This window comes from Eschrichtius robustus, chromosome 2 (assembly GCF_028021215.1).
Source record: "Eschrichtius robustus isolate mEscRob2 chromosome 2, mEscRob2.pri, whole genome shotgun sequence".
Classification (NCBI taxonomy): Eukaryota; Metazoa; Chordata; class Mammalia; order Artiodactyla; family Eschrichtiidae; genus Eschrichtius; species Eschrichtius robustus.
The window spans coordinates 154,060,611-154,078,317 of record NC_090825.1 but is presented as its reverse complement, the minus strand read 5'-3'; the positions used below and the strand labels follow the sequence as shown (position 1 = coordinate 154,078,317).

At 41.9% G+C, this 17,707-nt stretch overlaps 1 protein-coding gene across 1 annotated transcript in view; it reads right to left on the bottom strand.

The window, feature by feature from the left end:
- LOC137759783 (ELKS/Rab6-interacting/CAST family member 1-like) overlaps positions 1–17,707 on the bottom strand; it is a 901,087-nt gene that overhangs the window by 841,414 nt on the left and 41,966 nt on the right. Inside the window, 1 exon segment of the mRNA XM_068536391.1 lies at positions 10,599–10,759. Coding sequence (XP_068392492.1) covers positions 10,599–10,759 — 161 coding nt within the window.

The following is a 17,707-nucleotide window of genomic DNA, read 5'->3' as shown; positions in this document are numbered from 1 at the left end:
AAAGTCTGGAGCTGCCGAAGAGGCAAGAGACCATTGTTTCGGGCGCGTAAGGAGAGGGGATTCAGAGCACCTCCTAAATGAGCTCCAGAGACGGGCGCGAGCCGAGGCTATCAGCACGGACACCAGAGACTGGCATGAGACGCTAAGGCTGCAGGTGCAGCCACCAAGAAGCCTGTGTGCAAGCACAGGTCACTATCCACACCTCCCCTCCCGGAAGCATGTGCAGCCCCCGACTGCCAGGGTCCCGTGATGCAGGGACAACTTCCCCGGGAGGACACACGGCGCGCCTCAGGCTGGTGCAACGTTACGCCAGCCTCCGCCACCACAGGCTCACCACGCATTCTGTACTCCTCCCTCCCCCCAGGCCTGAGTGAGCCAGAGCCCCGGAATCAGCTGCTACGTTAACCCTGTCCTGTCTGGGCAGGAACAAACGCCCTAGGCAACCTACATGGAGAGGAGGGGCCAAATCCAAAGCTGAACCCCGGGAGCTGTGTGAACAAGGAAGGAAAGGGAAATCTCTACCAGAAGCCTTAGGAGCAGCGGATTGAATCTCCACAATCAACTTGATGTACCCTGCATCTGTGGAATACCTAAATAGACAACGAATCATCCCCAAATTGAGGCAGTGGACTTCGTGTGATTTTGCCTGTATAGCTTTGCTTTTACCAATTGTGCTAGGGTTCTGTCTGTCCGTTTTTTGTTTCTTTTCTTAGTATAGTTTTTAGCGTTTGTTATCATTGGTGGATTTGTTTTTTGGTTTGGTTGCTCTCTTCTTTTTTTTTCTTTTTTTATTACTTTTTAATTTTTTTATTTTCAATAATTATTTTTTATTTCTTATTTTAATAACTTTATTTTATTTCTTTTTTTTCTCCCTTTTCTTCTGAGCCATGCGGCTGACAGGGTCTTGGTGCTCTGGCCAGGTGTCAGGCCTGAGTCTCTGAGGTGGGAGAGCCGAGTTCAGGACATGGGTCCACCAGAGACCTCCCAGCTCCACGTAATATCAAACGGCAAAAGCTCTCCCAGAGATCTCCATCTCAACACTAAGACCCAGCTCCACTCAACAACCAGCAAGCTACAGTGCTGGGCATACTATGCCAAACAACTAGCAAGAGAGGAACACAACTCCACCCATTAGCAGAGAGGCTGCCGAAAATCATAATAAGGTCACAGACACCCCAAAACACACCACCAGATGTGGACCTGCCCACCAGAAAGACAAGATCCAGCCTCATCCACCAGAACACAGGTACCAGTCCCCTCCACCAGGAAGCCTACACAACCCACTGAACCAACCTTAGCCACTGGGAACAGACACCAAAAACAACAGGAACTACGAACCTGCAGCCTGCAAAAAGGAGACCCCAAACACAGTAAGTTAAGCAAAATGAGAAGACAGAGAAACACACAGCAGATGAAGGAGCAAAGTAAGAACCCACCAGACCAAACAAATGAAGAGGAAATAGGCAGTCTACATGAACAAAAATTCAGAGTAATGACAGCAAAGATGATCCAAAATCTTGGAAGTAGAATAGAGAAAATACAAGAAACGTTTAACAAGGACCTAGAAGAACTAAAGAATAAACAACAAGGATGAACAACAAGGATGAACAACACAATAAATGAAATTTAAAATTCTCTAGAAGAAATCAATAGCAGAATAACTAAGGAAGGAGAATGGATAAGTGACCTGGAAGATAAAATAGTGGAAATAACTACTGCAGAGAAGAAAAAAGAAAAAAGAATGAAAAGAATTAAGGACAGTCTGAGAGACCTCTGGGACAACATTAAACGCACCAACATTCGAATTATAGGGGTCTCAGAAGAAGAAGAGAAAAAGAAAGGGACTGAGAAAATATTTGAAGAGATTATAGTTGAAAACTTCCCTAATGTGGGAAAAATATTAAAAGCAGCAAGGGAAAAGCAACAAATAACATACAAGGGAATCCCCATAAGGTTAACAGCTGATCTTTCAGCAGAAACTCTGCAAGCCAGAAGAGGGTGGCAGGACATATTTAAAGTGATGAAAGGGAAAAACCTACAACCAAGATTACTCTACCCAGCAAGGATCTCATTCAGATTTCATGGAGAAATTAAAACCTTTACAGACAAGCAAAAGCTAAGACAATTCAGCACCGCCAAACCAGCTTTACAACAAATGCTCAAGGAACTTCTCTAGGCAGGAAACACAAGAGAAGGAAAAGACCTACAATAACAAACCCAAAACAATTAAGAAAATGGTAATAGGAACACACATATCGATAATTACCTTAAATGTAAATGGATTAAATGCTCCAACCAAAAGACATAGACTGCTGAATTGATACAAAAACAAGACCTGTATATATGCTGTCTACAAGAGACCCACTTTAGACCTAGAAACACATACAGACTGAAAGTGAGGGGATGGAAAAAGATATTTTATGCAAATGGAAATCAAAAGAAAGCTGGAGTAGCAATTCTCTTATCAGACAAAACAGACTTTACAATAAAGAATGTTACAAGAGACAAGGAAGGACACTACATAATGATCAAGGGATCAATCCAAGAAGAATATAACAATTGTAAATATTTATGCACCCAACATAGGAGCACCTCAATACAGAAGGCAAAGGCTAACAGCCGTAAAACGGGAAATCGACGGTAACACAATCATAGTAGGGGACTTTTAACATCCCACTTTCACCAATGGACAGATCATCCAAAATGAAAATAAATAAGGAAACACAAGCTTTAAATGATACATTAAACAAGATGGACTTAATTGATATTTATAGGACATTCCATCCAAAAACAACAGAATATACTTTCTTCTCAGGTGCTCAAGGAACATTCTCCAGGATAGATCATATCTTGGGTCACAAAGCAAGCCTTGACAAATTTAAGAAAATTGAAATTGTATCAAGTATCTTTTCTGACCACAATGCTATGAGACTAGATATCAATTACAGGAAAAAATTTGTAAACAATACAAACACATGGAGGCTAAACAATACACTAGTTAATAAACAAGAGATTACTGAAGAAATCAAAGAGGAAATCAAAAAATACCTAGAAACAAATGACAATGAAAACACGACGACCCAAAACCTATGGGATGCAGCAAAAGCAGTTCTAAGAGGGAAGTTTATAGCAATACAATCCTACCTCAAGAAACAAGAAACATCTCAAATAAACAACCTAACCTTACACCTAAAGCAATTAGAGAAAGAAGAACAAAAAAACCCCAAAGTTAGCAGAAGGAAAGAAATCATCAAGATCAGATCAGAAATAAATGAAAAAGAAATGAAGGAAACGATAGCAAAGATCAATAAAACTAAAAGCTGGTTCGTTGAGAAGATAAACAAAATTGATAAACCATTAGCCGGACTCATCAAGAATAAAAGGGAGAAGACTCAAATCAACAGAATTAGAAATGAAAAAGGAGAAGTAACCACTGACACTGCAGAAATACAAACGATCATGAGAGATTACTACAAGCAACTCTATGCCAATAAAATGGACAACCTGGAAGAAATGGACAGATTCTTAGAAATGCACAACCTACCGAGACTGAACCAGGAAGAAATAGAAAATATGAACAGACCAATCACAAGCACTGAAATTGAAACTGTGATTAAAAATCTTCCAACAAACAAAAGCCCAGGACCAGATGGCTTCACAGGCGAATTCTATCAAACATTTAGAGAAGAGCTAACATCTATCCTTCTCAAACTCTTCAAAATATTGCAGAGGGAGGAACACTCCCCAACTCATTCTACGAGGCCACCATCACCCTGATACCAAAACCAGACAAAGATGTCACAAAGAAAGAAAACTACAGGTCAATATCACTGATGAACATAGATGCAAAAATCCTCAACAAAATACTAGCAAACAGAATCCAACAGCACATTAAAAGGATTATACACCATGATCAAGTGGGGTTTATTCCAGGAATGCAAGGATTCTTCAATATACGCAAATCAATCAACGTGATACACCATATTAACAAACTGAAGGAGAAAAACCATATGATCATCTCATCAGATGCAGAGAAAGCTTTCCACAAAATTCAACACCCATTTATGATAAAAGCCCCGCAGAAAGTAGGCATAGAGGGAACTTTCCTCAACATAATAAAGGCCATATATGACAAACCCACAGCCAACATCATTCTCAATGGTGAAAAACAAACGATTTCCACTAAGATCAGGAACAAGACAAGGTTGCCCACTCTCACCACTATTATTCAACATAGTTTCGGAAGTGTTAGCCACAGCAATCAGAGAAGAAAAAGAAATAAACGGAATCCAAATCAGAAATGAAGAAGTAAAGCTGTCACTGTTTGCAGATGACATGATACTATACATAGAGAATCCTAAAGATGCTACCAAAAAACTACTAGAGCTAATCAATGAATTTGGGAAAGTAGCAGGATACAAAATTAATGCACAGAAATCTCTTGCATTCCTATATACTAATGATGAAAAATCTGAAAGTGAAATTAAGAAAACACTCCCGTTTACCATTGCAACAAAAAGAATAAAATATCTAGGAACAAACCTACCTAAGGAGACAAAAGACCTGTATGCAGAAAATTATAGGACACTGATGAAAGAAATTAAAGATGATACAAATAGATGGAGAGATACACCATGTTCTTGGATTGGAAGAATCAACATTGTGAAAATGACTCTACTACCCAAAGCAATCTACAGATTCACTGCAATCCCTATCAAACTACCACTGGCATTTTTCACAGAACTAGAACAAAAAATTTCACAATTTGTATGGAAACACAAAAGACCCCGAATAGCCAAAGCAATCTTGAGAACGAAAAATGGAGCTGGAGGAATCAGGCTCCCTGACTTCAGACAATACTACAAAGCTACAGTACTCAAGACAGTATGGTACTGGCACAAGAACAGAAATATAGATCAATGGAACAGGATAGAAAGCCCAGAGATAAACCCACGCACATATGGTCACCTTATCTTTGATAAAGGAGGCAAGCATATACAGTGGAGAAAAGACAGCCTCTTCAATAAGTGGTGCTGGGAAAATTGGACAGGTACATGTAAAAGTATGAAATTAGAACACTCCCCTAACACCATACACAAAAATAAACTCAAAATGGATTAAAGACCTAAGTGTAAGGCCAGACACTATCAAACTCTTAGAGGAAAACAGAGGCAGAACACTCTATGACATAAATCACAGCAAGATCCTTTTTGACCCACCTCCTAGAGAAATGGAAATAAAAACACAAATAAACAAATGGGACCTAATGAAACTTCAAAGCTTTTGCACAGCAAAGGAAACCATAAACAAGATGAGAAGACAACCCTCAGAATGGGAGAAAATATTTGCAAATGAAGCAACTGACAAAGGATTAAACTCCAGAATTTACAAGCAGCTCATGCAGCTCAATATCAAAAAAACAAACAACCCAATCCAAAAATGGGCAGAAGACCTAAATAGACATTTCTCCAAAGAAGATATACAGATTGCCAACAGACACATGAAAGAATGCTCAACATCATTAATCATTAGAGAAATGCAAATCAAAACTACAATGAGATATCATCTCACACTGGTCCGAATGGCCATCATCAAAAAATCTAGAAATAATAAATGCTGGAGAGCGTGTGGAGAAAAGGGAACACTCTTGCACTGTTGGTGGGAATGTAAATTAATACAGCCACTATGGAGAACAGTATGGAGGTTCCTTAAAAAACTAAAAATAGAACTACCATACGACCCAGCAATCCCACTACTGGGCATATACCCTGAGGAAACCATAATTCAAAAAGAGTCATGTACCAAAATGTTCATTGCAGCTCTATTTACAATAGCCAGGACATGGAAGCAACCTAAGTGTCCATCATCGGATGAATGGATAAAGAATATGTGGCACATATATACAATGGAATATTACTCAGCCATAAAAAGAAATGAAATGGAGGTATTTGTAATGAGGTGGATGGAGTTAGAGTCTGTCATACAGAGTGAAGTCAGTCAGAAAGAGAAAAACAAATACAGTATGCTAACACATATATATGGAATCTAAGGGAAAAAAAAAAAGGTCATGAAGAACCTAGTGGCAAGATGGGAATAAAGACACAGAGCTACTAGAGAATGGACTTGAGGATATGGGAAGGGGGAAGGGTAAGATGTGACAGGGTGAGAGAGTGGCATGGACATATATACACTACCAAATGTAAAATAGATAGCTAGTGGGAAGCAGCCGCATAGCACAGGGAGATCAGCTCGGTGCTTTGTGACCACATAGAGGGGTGGGATAGGGAGGGTGGGAGGGAGGGAGATGCAAGAGGGAAGAGATATGGGAACATATGTATAACTGATTCACTTTGTTATAAAGCAGAAACTAACACACCATTGTAAAGCAATTATACTTCAATAAAGATGTTTAAAAAAAAAAAAAGAAAGAAAGAAGAACAAAAAAACCCCAAAGTTAGCAGAAGGAAAGAAATCATCAAGATCAGATCAGAAATAAATGAAAAAGAAATGAAGGAAACGATACCAAAGATCAATAAAACTAAAAGCTGGTTCATTGAGAAGATAAACAAAATTGATAAACCATTAGCCGGACTCATCAAGAATAAAAGGGAGAAGACTCAGATCAATAGAATTAGAAATGAAAAAGAAGTAACAACTGACACTGCAGAAATACAAAGGATCATGAGAGATTACTACAAGCAACCATACGCCAATAAAATGGACAACCTGGAAGAAATGGACAAATCTACAATCAACATTGTGAAAATGACTATACTACCCAAAGCAATCTACAGATTCAGTGCAATCCCTATCAAACTACCAATGGCATTTTTCACAGAACTAAAACAAAAAATTTCACAATTTGCATGGAAACACAAAAGACCCTGAATAGCCAAAGCAATCTTGAGAAAGAAAAATGGAGTTGGAGGAATCAGGCTCCCTGACTTCAGACAATACTACAAAGCTACAGTAATCAAGACAGTATGGTACTGGCACAAAAACAGAAATATAGATCAGTGGAACAGGATAGAAAGCCCAGAGATAAACCCACGCACATATGGTCACCTTATCTTTGATAAAGGAGGCAAGAATATACACTGGAGAAAAGACAGCCTCTTCAATAAGTGCTGCTGGGGAAACTGGGCAGGTACATGTAAAAGAATGAAATTAGAACACTCCCTAATACCATACACAAAAATAAACTCAAAATGGACTAAAGACCTAAATGTAAGGCAAGACACTATAAAACTCTTAGAGGAAAACAGAGGCAGAACACTCTATGACATAAACCACAGAAAGATCCTTTTTCACCCACCTCCTAGAGAAATGGAAATAAAAACAAAAATAAACAAATGGGACCTAATGAAACTTCAAAGCTTTTGCACAGCAAAGGAAACCATAAACAAGATGAAAAGACAACCCTCAGAATGGGAGAAAATATTTGCAAATGAAGCAACTGACAAAGGATTAATCTCCAAAATATACAAGCAGCTCATACAGCTCAATATCAAAAAACAAACCACCCAATCAAAAAATGGGCAGAAGATCTAAATAGACATTTCTCCAAAGAAGACGTATAGATGGCCAAAAGGCACATGAAAAGATGCTCAACACTGCTAATTATTAGAGAAATGCAAATCAAAACAACAATGAGATATCACCTCACATCAGTAAGAATGGCCATCATCAAAAAAATCTACAAACAATAAATGCTGGAGAGGGCATGGAGAAAAGGGAACCTTCTTACACTGATGGTGGGAATGTAAATTGGTGCACCCACTATGGAGAACAGTATGGAGGTTCCTGAAGAAACTAAAAATAGAGTTACCATATGATCCAGCAATCCCACTCCTGGGCATATATCCAGAAAAAAACATAATTCAAAAAGATACATGCAACCCAGTGTTCACTGCAGCTCTATTACAATAGCCAAGACATGGAAGTAACCTAAATGTCCATCAATAGATGAATGGATAAAGAAGATGTGTTTTATATATTTATACATATATATGTATACACACACATACACACACACACACACACACACACACACACAATGGAATATTATTCAGCCATAAAAAGGAATGAAATAATGCCATTTGCAGCAACATACATGGACCTAGAGATTATCATACTAAGTGAAGTAATCCAGACAGAGAAAGACAAGTATCATGATATCGCTTATATGTGGAACCTAAAAAAAAAAAAAAAAAGATACAAATGAACTTATATACAAAACAGAAATAGACCCACAGACATAGAAAACAAACTTATGGTTACCAAAGGAGAAAAGAGTGTGGAGGAGGGATACATTAGGAGTTTGGGATTAGCCACCACTCTCAACAGCATGTTTGGATAGACGATTAGGCCTGAAGTGCTTAATTTGTTAAAAGAAAGGTATTAAACAACCATTTTATTAAGATATGAAAATGAGAGACAACAACAAGGAGAAATTTAAGTGCAAATTAAAGCAAAGACTACTTTAAAAACTTTAAGTCAGTAAATCTGCATGACAAAAAACTTGTAGAAAATCTAAGAACAGCATGATGCTGTAGTAGTATCTCCTGAGCAAATGAGGAAGGTGATTTAAGAGACAGGTCACCTGTCAGAGCCAGGTTTTAACACCTTATTTCTAGAACTTTTATTTAATGTTTATTCATCAAATTTCTATACCACTTATAAATTCTCTGAATACTTTAATTACTCATCCCATGCCTTAGTGTGTGAGTGTTTGATCTTACCAAAAACAGTTTTGCAAATCACAGTATTTTTCTGAAATGTAATCTCTAACCTGGGTTGGCAAGGGAAGTCCATAAGAAAGTTTAGTACTGTGGTTCCAAAAATAATAACAATAATAAAAAAAAAAAAAAATCACACGCAATTCCCTTTTAATGGTTTAAAGTCAAGCATTCTTTAAAAAAATTCTTTCATATCTTTTCAAAGTCCTAACAATAAAGGAAAATTCCTTTACAAATCCACCACTGTTTTGCTATAGACACTTGAACTGAGTGGGAAAGATGTGACAAGTCAAGTCAAGATATTGGTACACAGAGAAAAGGAAACAATACTCCTATACCGTTGCTTTAGCAGGGCCTGTTTGTGCTTAGGAGTATCACATTGATACCGTGTATTCCCGAATATTATACCCATCCTTCCTCTATGTTCTTATCATCAGGGATAAAACCTTGTCTTCAACTGCTTCTACTAACCTGCTCGTAAGAAGCAAACTTTCTCATCACGATACTCAGAACCCTAAATTCCCCCCGTTCTCCCTGCGTATCAACCTATTTCTGGCTCCAGTATCTGTCACTTCCGAGAGCACATCACCTGCAATTCTTTTCTGAAAGATCAGGCTCTCTTAACCTCCCACTGTGTCCTAATAATCCATAAGCACAGGGGACACCCCGATATTTGTTTCCTCAACTCCTGGGCTGCCGTCATGATATCAAAACAATCATGCCCCATGAAAATTCATGCTGAGGTGTCATGGCAAGATCCTCTGCTACTTTGTAATTCTCATATTCAACATGTATTGATAGTTCAAAGTAGCAGAAAAGAAGAGGGGATGTTAGCTTCAAGCACTGGCTGGGCTCAGAAAGACTGTTTACTTTAGGTCAGAGAGAGTGCGTATTTATTGCAGAGAAGAAGGAACTAACAGAAAGTTAGCAAAGATTATGTGAAAGAAAATTAATGGAGACAGATTGCAGAGGAGGGAACCAGAGCTTAAATCTGTGATAGAAATAAGAAGCGAGCTTGGTGAAGGAGAGACAGTATCTCCTCTGAGTCAGAAGAGACGACGACAAGAACACAGGTAACTGCTGAGGTGATGAAGGTAACTGAGGGGTCCCAGCATAGACTTGGTTTCAGTAAAATGAGAGCAGGACAATTACACAGGGGTGGGGATTGGAGTGATGGAGAAAGTACTAAGGGACTTAAAAAAGAGACATACTTGTTCTGAAGAGAAAGAAACCAGAACTTTTCAAAGTCACAGAGGAGAAAAAGCAGCAGCTGTATTCTGCACAGCAGATATATACAGCCTTCACAACAGACTATCTCAAGGAAGCTGCAAGATGCCTGGAAAGTACGAAAATGATGTAAAGAATGGTTCTGCTAAAAGTGACAATTTTGTCAAAACTGACTGGAGAGTGTGGCAAATGTTAATGGTGAAATATGGGGGATGGGTATAAGGAGGTTCACTATACTATTCTCTAGTTTTGTGTACCTTTGGAAATGTTTATAATAAAAAATGTTTTTAAAAATTGCCTAGCCATCGTATGACCTCAGGAGCAATGGTTATCTTCCTCAGAAAGCTCAACAACTTGCCAGAACTTTCCAGAAGGTTTTAGGAATTTCAGAGACACAATTGCATACGGATACATACACTCTAGAGGACTGCAGAATTCAATGACAGGGAGGCAAAAAAAGTTTCTAGTTGACGAGGATTTGTCCCAAATTTGTTCTAAGGAGTGAGAAACACAAGTGAGCATTAAAATTAGGCTAAGTGTGTCAGGCGTGACAAACGGGGCCAGAAGATGAAAGCGATGAGGACAAGTATTTCAACTAAGCATATGCCTGAAGAACAATATTATAAAACTTACTTCATCTCCAGAACTTCCTCTAAGTGTTTTCTTCTCTCGGCCCGAAGGTTGGTCACATGAGTTTCCTTCTCTGCCAGTGACTGCTGAGTGCAGGACAGCTTCGCCTTCATGGACTCCAGCTCCTGTTTTACCTTCTCCATGGCCATCAGTAACTCCTCCACCTACGATCAATACAGAAAACACAGAAACTGAGCATCTGGGTCAGGTATAGTCAGAGGAGCTGGGCAGTGGGCAACGCCTGGGTCCACAAAATTGAAGACACACCCATCAAAAATTCTGTACTCTCGCAGGATCAGACATAAATGGCAGTTAAAGAAATACATCTCTCATCTTCCCTCCACTATAATAATTCTCAGTTTAGGTCCAAAAAACCCTCATTTTCTTTTTGACAAATGTAAGGGCATCAGAAGTAACAGTGTGCCAGAAACAATCCCTTCGAAGGAATTTGTTTGGAAACAGTCCAGAAACTTCCATGCAAATAACAAAATAATGCAGATAAACATATAAGGAGCAAAATCATAATAAATATTTCTAGAACGATTTTAAGAAATAAAAGCCATAAACCTGACTAATAACAGATGCAGAATAAACATAAATGAGTCATTTTTATTCGTTCAAACAAAGATTCTTCTGTTTATACCATTACAAAGAATTTCTTGTTAAAGAAACAGCTAGAATTCAATCGGATAATTTCCTGCTCTAAAGCTAGGTAGGTAGAGATTTTCTGAGGAAGGCAGGAAGAAAAGAAAAAAAAATATGACCAGATAGAGAAGACAGAATGCTTTTAAAAGACCTGTAAAGGACTTCCATGGTGGCGCCGCCCGCGAGGACGGGGACGGCCGTCCGCGCCGCCCTCCCTCCACGGCCGCCGAGGCGAACCGCGGACAGGCCGCTGGCGGGGTCTCCCGGGCCATGCGGGCAGCCCGAGGGCCTCCGGGCGGGAAGCCCACCTGTCCGCGGGCGCCAGGTTCCTAGGGGCGGCCCGCCCCGGGCTCTGCGTGACTGGCCCCCTGAAGCAGCGGCGGAGGCGGCGGCCCACTGTTTGCGCCGCATCGCCTCCTACGGCAAGCGGGAGGAGACAGACGCCGCCCGCCCGGCGCCTGCCGTGTGCGCCCGCGCCGGCCCGCAGCACAGAGCCCCCGCCCGCCAGCCCCCAGCCCCACGCCCGCCAGCCTCACCTACGGCTCCGCCCTGCCCGGGGGCGCGCTGCCGGGACCCAGCCAGGGCCGTGAGGAGGAGCGAGCGGAGGAGAGCCGAGGGGCCTAGCGCCAGCGACGGGCGGGAAGCTCCAGGCGCCGCCCGACCCCGAGCTGCCGCCACCGCGGCCCTCTCACCCTGCTCAGGGCTGCCGCTACCGCTGCTGCCCGGGCGCCGTCGCCGTCGCCGCCGCCGACAACACCACAGCCACAGCTCGGCCGGGACGCCCCACGTCACCGCGCGCCACCCCCTGCGAGATTCTCCAGCCCCGCCCCGGGCCGACGTCAGCGCGAGCCCCGCCCCCGCGCGACCGCGCCCGGTCGGCGTCCCGAAGCCTCCGGGGAGTGCGACTCGGGCGCGCGCGGGCCTCGGGCACTTTCCGGGTGTTGTCTTTACTGTGATATCTTAGTTAAGTCTAGTGGGGTGTCCCCCCTTTTTAAAAATTACTAAAGTATGTCATTGTGTTAATTCAACATTAATACTAGAAACAAAAGTGAAAATTCCCATAGCAACAGCTGCTCTTTTTCTATGCTACGTTTATGCTTTTAGAAGTAGTGTAAGAGCTGTTAAATGTGCGTTTTGCACATACTGTGTAAAACACATTGATGGAGAAAGAGCAGGGAATGAAGTATTTTGGCTAATCAAATAATAAACAGTGTATTGATTATCAATGTTCAGAGAAATATAATGTAATAAAGTAGATTAAGCATAAAGGTTATGTGGAATATAGTTTACTTCTATGGCTTTTCAAAATGTGAGCCTGGAGGTGCTGATTCACTCATGTATTCATTCAACAGTTATTTATTGAGTATGGTTCTGGGTACTTTTTTTAGCCTTTGGGAATACAGTAGTGAACAAAGCTGACAAAGATTCCCACCTTCATGGAACTTAACCTTCTGGACACCTTCTTGGGAAATGAAGAGGAATTCAGCAAAGGAGATTAATAAGAGGTTATTGAGGGAGGAGGAAGACCAGGAGAATGCGATGTACTAGAAATGAAGGAAAGGAAGTTTTCAAGGAGGAGGGAATGGTCAACTGTGTCATTGTTTAAAGATGTGTCAGACTGTTGGGTAAGAAAGAATTCTGCCTGATTATAATGCCTAATAACAGAGAAATGACTAAATGCTTTTTAGTGTGAGATGAGACAAATGTAAGAATCTTTCAGTTTTTTACTTCCTTTGACTGATTTTTAAAAACATATATATTTCATTCTTTATTCTTTTCAGAACAAAATATGCAACCTGGGAGTTTATACTTGTACTAAGGAGAGGTATGACACTGTTGTTACTAATTATATGTACACTTATTTTTTTAATACATGTATCAAATCAGAAGTTATAAAAGTATACAGGGAAAAAAATAAGTCTCTTCTGTCCCATCCAGTTACTCCTGAAGGCAGACACTGTTTCCAATTTGTTGTTTTTCCTAACCAGTGAAATTTTGTGCAGTAACACGGCATTTAGCTATTTTAAAATTGCATAAATATAACAAGTATTTTTATCCCCTATGTATTTTTTTTGGCAGGCTTAATATTTGTTTTTATAATTTAAGTCTAGCTACCTGCAGATCTTTTTTTTTTTTTTTAAATAACAGCTTTATTGAGAGACAATCCACATACCATACGATTCACCCATTAAAGTGTACAATTAAATTCTTTTGGTACATTCATCACCACGATCAATTTTAGAACATTTTCATCCTCCCAAAAAGAAGCCCCAAACTCATTAGCAGTCATTCCCCTGACCTTTGGTTTTAAAGCTCTCTTTTTTTAAAAAAAAATAATTACTTAATTTATTTTCGGCTGCGTTGGGTCTTCGTTTCTGTGCGAGGGCTTTCTCTAGTTGCGGCGAGCGGGGGCCACTCTTCGTTGCGGTGCGCGGGCCTCTCACTATCGCGGCCTCTCTTGTTGCGGAGCACAGGCTCCAGACGCGCAGGCTCAGTCGTTGTGGCTCACGGGCCCAGTTGCTCCGCGGCATGTGGGATCTTCCCAGACCAGGGCTCGAACCTGTGTCCCCTGCGTTGGCAGGCAGATACTTAACCACTGCGCCATCAGGGAAGTCCTACATGGGAAATTTTTTAAAATATTTCCTAGAAACCACCAGACTCGTTGGCCAGTGTCACATTGACACTTAGAGTTGTAAAGGAGGATGGGTTTGGGTTTGGGTTTGGGAATGGGTTTATTACAACTGGCCCAGACCTCCACGCTTCATCCCTTAGGGTTAAAAGAGGGGCCCCCCTGCTCCCTAAGATCAAGGGTTCTCCACCCTAGCTGAACAAAATAGCAGTCTCTTAACGGGAAACAAGTGGGGATAGCGGGCAATGAACAATGGGCCACGGCTGCGGGTGACTGTGTCCGTTAGCTTTAAGGCCGCCACACAGGTCCCAGCAGTTTCTAACAGTACATGGGATGCCTATCACCCAGCAACCTTGACTGACTAGCAGTGGCACCCTGGAAATGCTGTGTTGGGAAGTACCTACCAATGAAGTACTTGTAGGACCCCAGGAAAGAAGAGCTGTGCTTTACAGCACCGGCTATGACCCAAATAGCCAAGGAGGTAGCAAGCAGCATGATATCTGTACCGCAGATCTTTTCTTGTAGCTGGAAAGCCCCAGCCAGTAATGGCAATTCCTATTTTCTTCCCTCTGGAAGATCAGTCCCAACCGCACTACCCCTGCTTCTGCTTCCTCTGAGTCTGAATGTCATCTGCCCACATTGAGGAGGAAAGGAGGAAGCCCAGGAGAGGCGTAGGCAGGAGGAATCCCACATTCCTCCTGACATCTGATTGAAGCACAGGTAAAGTGAGTCTTATGCTGTCCTTACCGAGTTCTAAGTATGAGGGACTGTACTGCACACGCAACCCCAGAATAAGCACTGGAGATAAACCGACTTGCAAACTTTGTATCCGAAAAATCGCCTCAAATCTGAAATCACCAGTATTTCTACGCCATGTTTAGTGTCTATTTTTACGAACCAGTTTTCGAAAGCACCATCAGCAACAGGTCTAGAGCGTTCCTTTCCAAACCTGAATATTTTTAAGCAAACTTTTCATCTTCCTTAGCTAGATGAGTTCAGGAAAAACATTTCATTGATTAAAAGGGCTGCATTACAAAGGTTTGCCCCAAGACAACACAAGCTCCTCGAGAGCAGGGATTTGGGGCTGGTTTGCTCAGTGTCCCCAGCATCTACCCCAGGTGTCCTTACATCAAAGCATTCCATAAATATTTGTTGAATTAATGCCATCGCATGACCGGCCTTCTTGTGCTGTGTGATGTGAACTGCATGACTTTCCCCCTGAGGATTAAGATATTGATGGAGCATCCTTCAAGATCAATGGCATGCCCTAGATGAAAGATAGGGATGTGCAGGAGGAAACCTTGCCAGTCAAAGCTATCGATCTATTCAGTCTTAAGTGGAAACTCAAGAGACATGCACCACGGGAGCTGGTTGTAGGCCCAAAGCCACAGCTCTCCTTACAAGGAACTGTGTCATGCTAGGAAGTCACTTAACAATCAGAGCAGACATAAGTGTCAGGCCCTATTCCCAGTGCTTTGTGTAGATTACCTCACTTAATCTTCACAACAAGGCTATAAAGCAGATTCTGTTACCATCACGTCCCTTTAACCGATGAGCAAACTGGGGCACTGCGTTACATCACTTGCCCAGTGTCACATACAGAGCATCAGAGCCAAAATGTGAACCTGGCAATCCGGCTTAAGTATCCGTGTGAATAACATCTGCATTGTGTGGCCACCTGGGCCTCCCAGGACCTCTGGGATTTCAGTTTCCTCACTGTCTGGGGGGCGGGTGCAGACAGTGAGGAATGATGGATACATCAGGAGGCTATCAAACCTTCTCAGCTGCTTGATTGCTTTTTGAAAAGAAATCTTACTTGGCTAGTCAAATTCATAGAAACAATGTAGGATGGTGGTTACCAAGGGCTGGAGGGAGGTGAAAAGGGGGAATTGTTATTGAAAGAGACTAGAGTTGCAGTTTGCAAGAGGAAAAAGTCTGGAGATCTATTTAACACTGAGTATACTTAACACTACTGAGCTGTACACTTAAAAACAGTTAACAAAAGTTTCCAACTTATGTATTTAACCACAGGAAGGGAGGAAAGGAGGAAAGGACAGAGGAAAGGATGGATGAAGGGACTCTTACCTGGCAGCTCAAGAAGTAAAACAGAAGTGGAACTGCTGAATCAGTGGGAAAAGGAGCCCAAGGTTCCAGCCTCTCGGCTTCTTTCCCCAGATCCTCCCACCAGAACAGCCCCTCGGGGAGATCATCAAAGCAAAGTTTTAAAACCACTAAACAGGACAACTTCTCAATTCTCTTTAAGACAATTTCAAAAGCCGCGGGCCCAATCACACTCTCAAAAGTCTCCAGCTGAAAAGCCCTCCTGGCCCCTCAAGGCCGAATCGGTTCACACTCACCACCATGGTCCTTGAGATTGTCCACAATGTAGCCCCAGTGTAAGTGTCCAAGCTCACAGAGCACCGCCGTGGCCCCCTGTACTCAGAGTTACTCATCACAGCGGTCTCTTGAGCCTCTGTGCGCTGCCTATTTCATCCTTGTTTGTGGAGTGAGAGCTGTGTGCTCACCCGCCGCCCCAGCTCAGAAGGCTGTTTCTAGTCCCACCTTAGTTATGGGCGAGGCGCTATATCTATGCCACTGTCACCTGCACAAGGTGCCCAATTCCCCCACCTCGTCTGTTCTGGGGGCTTAACAAGTATCCAGGACTCTCAGATGGAAGGGTGGAGAGGGAGTAATTCAGAAGAGACTTAGGCACAGGGGAGCATGATGATACCCCATCCCTCCCTATCCCTCAACCAGGGTGCTGAGCCATGGTTCATGATCAGGGAGAGAATGAATGCTGGGAAAGCAGCCAACGCCATAACCAACTTGTAGCAATGAGGGCCAGAGAACTGAGACGAAAGTACGTGGGGGCCACTGGCACATACTGTTCAGTTAAAAAAAAGAAAAGAAACCAGGAATGCTAACTAAAGGACAGAACGATTATCATCTTTGACTGTAAACCTCTCTCTGCATCATCCTTGGGTCCTAAAGCGACCTATTTCCATCACATGCACATTCCACCAGCAGCCGAAACTCACCTCAGCACCCATGCTATATTCTGACCCAGTTTACATGGAGCTGACTGAAAGGCAAAGAATAAGAAAATGAGGCATTTGAAAGGGAAATCCATGCTTCCTAGTTTAGAGCTGCACAAACTCCTTTGCCCACCACAGGAAGGGATTAGGCTACTCAATCCGAGTAACCCATTTCTCTTTGTTTGGGAACATGGTGATTCTATTCAGAGGGTATAAATAAGATAAAGGACCCACGCATACTAGATTTTTCATTTGGCAAGCAGAATAAAAATCTGAACCTATACCTGTGGGAAAATAATCAATTTTTCATAGGCTTATTATAGGCTTCACAAAATCTACTGCACACATATTTTTAAAAGTAAGAAAGCGGCTTTTTAATGATACTTAAAATACATGGCATGGCAAGAATTATTTAAAATGTGTTTCTGAGGCCTGAAGTTTGGTACTGCCTGCTAAAATATAGATGATTTGGATAAGGCTGTCTTCTCGGGATAAACCTGAGACCTAAGCGCATCTTATCATAAAACTAATAGGAAGGTTGGTATTCAGGCAGTTAAGTAATTGGTATAAATCCTCCCAAGATATTAGATCCCCTGAACTCGCAACAGTTAGTGGTTGTTCATTGGCCTGTGTGCATTAAATAACTCCCCTTAACCCAGAGGCCAGCAATCCACTGTTCACATAAAGTCAACACAAAGCAGAGCAAGAGGAAGCAGAGCTGAATCCAATAGATATATGACCACGACTCACCCAACAAGTGTTTTCCGAGCAGCACGCCAGGCCTGGGAAAGTGGACACGTGAT